The following is a 6,934-nucleotide window of genomic DNA, read 5'->3' as shown; positions in this document are numbered from 1 at the left end:
CCCCCCCACCCCCGTGCATGAATTTCATGCACCGGGCCACTAGTCTATATATATAAAAGCCTAAGCAACTGTTACAACTGGACAACCAGCAGATAGCTATGACACACCCTGACCACCAGGGGGCAGCTGCTCAATGCAGGAGTGCACTCCCACAGCTAACCTCCCACAGTCAGCCAACCTCCCGCAGTCCCTCCTCCCGGCCGGCTGACCCCCATCAGGACTGGGTGAGATGGCCCCAATTGGCCCCGATTGCCAGCCAGGCCAAGGGACCCCACCCATGCATGAATTCATGTATTGGGCCTCTAGTCATTAAATAAAATTCTTGACCCAGACTTTTACAAATGTCTTCAAATTCTTGAGTCACATTCAACAAAAAACTGCACAATAAGCAAGTGATGATCTGGTAGCAAATGGTAAATGTGTATTTACTGCTTTACACTACCTGACAGAAACACCTTTCTTAATATCATTAACCAGAATAGGAATAATTCTGTCTTTTAAAATTGCATTTAAAAGATCTGATCTTTCAACTCCAGAAGGTCTTTTCTGTAATTGGCAAATCTAACGTTGACCTTTCTTTTGATACTACAAACGGGTTTTCAATCCAGTTGCATGTTAATATAAAGTTCATCAAAATAATGGTAAAGCTTTTCCTCAAACTATATAGCAGTTGCTTTATTGATCTTAATAATTCTTTAAGATTCATATTATTCAAATTTTAAGTATTAGTAGTTAAGCATTTTTAACCTCACTTTTCCAAAGTTGAATTTCTGCTTTGAATCCAAAAACTTTCAGAACATGTTAGTATCTTTTTGTGCTGTACTTCCAATTTGAGGAAGTTTACCCATTCTTCAATAAATCTGCAAAGTGAGAATCACTCATCAAAGTTTTCTTTTTCTAGATCATAAACTTTAGATCAGCGGTCGCCAACCAGTAGTCCGTGAGGTCCGAAAGGTTGGCGACCGCTGCTTTAGATAGCTTATATACTTTGGTATCAAACAGGACAGTGGTATACTGATCCCATTTCTTCCCATAAAACTAAAAACATGCAGCTAAAGCAGCATGGATTTTATTAGGTTCTATGTAACAATATTATTTCATATGGAATTCAGGTATACAAACTATTACATATCAGAGCATCTCTGTATTGCTTATTTTCCAGAATAATTTTTGATGTAAATCCTTTAAATATTCCTATCATGAAGCCTCATCATCAATTAGAAACTTAAAATACTATTTCCATAATATCTTCCTAGTTTCTTTGAATGACCAATAATTTACTTCCAAGTCTGCAGTGAAAATGTATTCTCTGTACCTTTCGACTCATCAATTCATTTACTAACAATCCTAATCAGAACACAATCTAATAGCATTTGAAAGTGGTATCTCTCCTAGTTCTTTTGCTTTTTGGTCAGAAACACAGAGGTGGCAGTTTTCATGCAGACTGATAAAACAAGCAGTTCTCCAGCTCTATGAAGCATATTTGGCTTTAGCTTTCGCTTTAGCTGTAATTGCATGATCTCTTAACAAGTGTTAACCTGATAGTGCAGGAACAGATATATGAGAGGAGAGGATTAGGGGAAGGGAGGAGAGAGAGACTGGTGTTTTTGAAGCTCACAGTTCTTTAGCAGTATGGTGCCAGCACAATGTACTTGGCACTGATGATTTATTCAGTAACTTTTATGCAATATTTAAGCTGAGGAAGACAATATTTATTGGACTTTAACTATCTAAATTCTATACATTTCTTATTAAGTGGCCTAATTAATGGGTTGGATTTTTAAAATTAAGACTATTATTTCTATCTTGTGAATTTAATGATTTGCCAGTTTTAAGCACAAAATTGCCTTTATGGTATGGTGGGAAAATAAATATTTGTACATTAAAGTCAATCATAACATAACATAATGAAAAGATATATAAATTAGTTATGTTTCTCAAGAAAGCCCTCATATTTTACAGTAATGCAATTTTAACTTCTGTGTTAACAGAAAAAATGTATAAAAAACAAAATGAAACTAAATTTTACACATGAACATAAAAAGTTAACTTCATTGATGATCAACAAAAAACAGTGAATAAAATAATATTCAGAGTATCTGGGTGATACAATAAGCAAGTCAGAGAGAAGTACTGAGGTATGGCCTCTATAGAGAACTTTCTGCCTACAGTGTTATGTACCAATTCTTTTGCCACAATAAAACAATGAATTTCAACAGTTTATAGAACCATATAACTTCAAGTGTTATAATTTTTACAACCACTAATATTTTAAGAACAGCTATAACTTATTCATGACATACTGAAGCTCTGCCTTACTTAAATGGATTCATACTTATCCTTCAATAGCTTAAACCACCTATTTCATATTACTCATCTCAATAAGCTAAGTCTCCAAATTCTCTTCCCTCCTGCAACTAATGATAGCACAAATAAGCTATAGTGTGACTATCTCCCTGACATCCATTTCATACCCCATAGAACAAAACATCTTCACTGTTTGGGTGGGATGACCTCCAGTAGTAGGGCTGGGCACTCAATGGTCGTCTCCCATTCTTTTGCTACCTCAGGTAACCCAAGACTAGAAACTGTCAGAGGTGGCTCAATCCTATTCTCTGGATTTTCAATAGATCTGGAGGGAATGCTCACTCCTTTCTCTGATATTATTTATCACCTTGGTACCATGAAGGAAGCTGCTCTGTGAGAAAGAATCCAGCACACACAAAGGCAGGCAGAGCAGAAAGCTGAAAGGGAGCCAGATGTCTTACCAAAACTGTTTTCCTTGTGTGTTTTTTTTTGTTTTGTTTACTTTTTGGAAGAGCTATTTTTATGGGATATTATGAAGTGTTTAGAAAAAAGGGGGGAGGGTATCAAAGTCAAATAAATTAGTGAAATACTTAATATTCTACTCCACTTTTAATGATTCACATTATAAACACTAGCTGAGACTCCAAAAAGCCCTGCTGTAGGGAAACTATTCAGTTCAGCATTTCACAAAGCTATTTTAACCATTTAAAACAACTATCAAAAAAAAATTTAAAAAATACAAAAACAAAAAACAAAACAAAAAGAAAACTGACTATCTCTTAAACTCATAAATAACACTACTGTGATCTCCAAAACAATTTGGAAAAAAGAAATGACGAAGTTGTCACTCTATAGGTATTTCTCATGTAGTTTTACCAATTTAGTTAGTATAAAACTAGAAACATTTTGTTTTAATTGCTTTGTGTTTTATTAATCATAACAGTAAGTAATAAAAATGGTAAATATATCTAAAAAGATTCTAAAATGGATTACTGATAATACAGATGATGGAAGGTAAAGAAAGGCTCTTGTACTTGAGCAAAAAAACTAGATGTAATCAACAGCTGGATTTGCCTTGTGATGTTCAGGATTTAGCTGTAGTGTATACATTTTATATATTTTTCTAAACTTTAAAATTAGGGTAAGAAAAATGTTTTATTATCAAATCTGAGATATTCTCCTACCAAAACAATTATTTTTATATTACAACTAGGGGCCCGGTGCACGAAATCTGTGCAGGGGGTGGGGGTGGGGAGGGGGTCCATTAGCCCGACCTGCATCCTCTCCAATCTGGGAGCCCTCAGGGAAGCCCTCTCCAATCCAGGAGTTTCTGTTTTTGCAATCATATGAGCGAATTGTCTGAGACCCCAACCCAGTTTGTTTGGTGCTCACAGAATAATAGAGGCATTTTTTTTTTCTTTGCTCCAATGGTGGAGATTTCCTAGAAGTTGCAAGATATCTTCCTTTGAACTTTTCCTTGACACTCTGACTTTACTTATGTCTCTCACCTTTGCTTTCTCTCCATCCCCCACCTGCAACAGTAACTTGCTCCAGGCTCACTTTGCTCGAGTGTCTAGGAGATCCCGCAATGCATCTGCCACCAGAACTACGATTCCCAGCGTTCCTGGTGCTCCCCTCACTCTGGGTTTCGGCTTCTGGTCCAGGGGCTGCCACCAGAACTACGATTCCTAGAATTCCTGGTGCTCCCCACACTCTGGGCTTCCACCCCCCCAAGCCACCCGCTCTCAGTCCGCTCTCCCAAGCCGCTAAACCGCTCGCTCTCCGTCCGCTCTCCCGCTCTGCCAAGCCCCCCAAGCCGCCTGCTCTCCCGCCCCAACCCCGGCCGCTCGGCACCTGCGTGCATGTGCACTGCCCACAAGCCCACCATCTTTGTCAGGTTAATCTGCATAATTTGATTGGCTGTGGGCATTGCGGAGGGTGGTCAATTTACATATTTGTCTATTATTAGTGTAGACTAGAGGCCTGTTGCACGAAAAGATTCGTGCAATAGGCCTTCCCTTCCCCTGGCTGCCTGCACCGGTTTTCCTTTGGCACCAGGGACCCAGGCCTTCACTCCAGTCAGAGCCGCCTTCAAAGCCTTCGCTGCTCCGGCCAGAGCTGCCTTCAGTCTTCGCTCCGCCGCTTCCCGCCTACATACGCAAATTAACCGCCATATATCTCGCTGATTAGCCAATGGAAAGCGTAGCGAAGGTATGGTCAATTACCCTGTTTGTCTATTATTAGATAGGATTGTTTCTCAATGTAAAATTACTTAGAAACACGCCTATCAAGTTATAGTACAAATGAATATACACCTACTACTATCAGATGCACTAAGTTAACAGAGAATGTGATAAAATAGGGGGAAAATAACAAGACTCAGAGTAAGTCACTCAAAAGATTGGTGATAGGGACCGAGAAGAAACATGCTATACACAGGTCAAGTCTTACTATAGGAAATGTCGTTCCCAAGTTCTACCTAATACAGTGGAGTAGAATTTTATGCACAGATTAGTCTAAAGTAAGTAAGGAAGACAAAAATTACCCTAGAAAGTAAATCTGACATTTTCGGATGATTTTAAGGCTCTCAAAATTGGTTTTCTATTATTTGAAATGATCTGAACACACCCACTATTTTTATTAATAAAACAGTTACAAAAGAAACAGGAAACCAATTTCTTACCTGTCAAAGAGACTGTCATGAACAACATAGACAGAACATACACTGAGATCTATTAATCCTTTTGGTTTTGTAGCTCGTTTTTCACTCTCAAAATAAATAAGTTGGGCATCACTGCCCTCTAAAATAAAATATAAATTTTTCCACCGTTTTCCTTTGCCTGTTAGAAAAAGAAAAGTTCCCTTAGCCAAATGATGAATGATGAAGTCATATATATTAAAATCATAAAAATTATCATTACTGAAAAGAAAATATTTTAATTTATATTCCAAAGCTTAAATAACATACTAATCCTTAGAAAATGAGAAAATGTTTATAATTTATCTGTAGAAAACTGAATATTGTTATATTGCTTCTTTTTTAATGAATCAGAGTAAATGACAAGGGCATCTAAACTATATTTTTGGAAATTTCATTATGATAAACTCTTCAAAATTTTTTATTTAGGAGTAATTTTTTTCAGTCATAAAAACACACACAACAACAATTAAAAATAAAACTCTTCCAGTAACCATGTGCCCTTCCAACCCCCTAACATTTCTCAATGTCAGATTGAGGCCAATCTATAAAATAAAATAATACCATGAATACGCCAAGTTTCTCTTTAAAAAAATGGGGTGAGGGTGGTGTTATGAGGTAAGAACGAGGCAAAGAATCAAATGCCTAGCACTGGAACTGACCTCAGGACTTAAAGACATAATTGGAAATACATAAGCTGTTTCCTAAAACTTTAAAAGCTCTCTAATCAAGGGTCAATTACTAATAATTCAGGTCAAAACAACTTATTAGGTAACATATCTCAATGTAAGCACAATGTTTCTATTGTAAATAAAAAAAAACTGAAATTGAATCTTTAGTCTTAAGGTTTACACTTACCCTTTTTTAGAAGATAACCTTTTTTAACAATATTTTTATAAAAGGCATCTTTTGTTTTTCGACGAATTGTATTATATATTTCTTTTCCATCCACTGTATCATTGAGTACTTGTTCTTGATCCTGAGTTTTTAAAAGTATTAAAATTGTTTCATGAATTCTTGATTGAAATTAAATAAAATATACTCAACTACAAATTAAAAACCAGATTATGTGTCTATCTAGACATTAAGAAAATATTTTAAGTACTAAAATCTAAATGATTGTAACACATATATTAAGAGGTCATTTGCTTTCCAAAGAAATTCTCAAAAAGGTTTCTTTACCATTTCTCAAAAACAGACAACTAATTACCTATTTTCAAAAATACAGTATCAAAAATGTATTTTCAAAAATGCAGTTCAAAATCCCTTTATCCCTGGTTTTGCTTTCTATGTTTTCCAATTACCTGCAGTCGTTCACTGTTCAGAAATATTGAATGGAAAATTCCAGAAATGAAACAATTTATAAGTTTAAATTGCATGCTATTTTGAGTACTGTGATGAAATCCCGCCTAGGACATATATCATCCCTTTTTCCAGTGATCCATGCTATATCTGCTTCTTGCCCATGAGCCATCTCAGATCAACTGTTGAGGTATCACAGTGCTTGTTTTCAAGTAACCCTTCTAGTAGCCTAACACTAAGTTACAACGCCTATGTCATTTACCTCACTTCATCTCATCACATAGACACTGTATCATCTCACATTATCACAAGAAAGGTGAGTACTGTACAATAAAATATTTTGAGAGAGACCAAATTCACATAACTTTTATTAAAATACTAGAGGCCCGGTGCACGAATTCATGCACGGGTGGGGTCCGGCTGTCTGCCCCAATCGGGGCAATCAGGGCTGGGGCAGTGGGAGTGGCTGAGGGCAGATTGGGGGGCCCAAACAGGGCCCTGACTGGGATTGTTGGCTGCCACAGTGCACATCATAGCGACCAGTCATTTCGGTCGCTTGGCTTTTATATATATACTAGAGGCCCGGTGCACAAAAATTTGTGCACTCGAGGGGGGAGGGGGGGGTCC

General features: G+C 37.0%; 1 protein-coding gene across 1 annotated transcript in view; it reads right to left on the bottom strand.

Moving 5' to 3' along the window:
- The window catches only part of RASA1 (RAS p21 protein activator (GTPase activating protein) 1), a 124,002-nt gene that overhangs the window by 41,233 nt on the left and 75,835 nt on the right, over positions 1-6,934 (bottom strand). The window contains exons 10-11 of the mRNA XM_014543945.1: positions 5,864-5,984; positions 4,991-5,147 (exon numbers count right to left, since the gene is read on the bottom strand). Coding sequence (XP_014399431.1) covers positions 4,991-5,147; positions 5,864-5,984 — 278 coding nt within the window. The remainder of the gene's footprint in view (positions 1-4,990; positions 5,148-5,863; positions 5,985-6,934) is intronic.

This window comes from Myotis brandtii, unplaced genomic scaffold, assembly GCF_000412655.1.
Source record: "Myotis brandtii unplaced genomic scaffold, ASM41265v1 scaffold344, whole genome shotgun sequence".
NCBI classification, from domain to species: Eukaryota; Metazoa; Chordata; class Mammalia; order Chiroptera; family Vespertilionidae; genus Myotis; species Myotis brandtii.
This window is presented reverse-complemented; position numbering and strand designations above follow the sequence as displayed.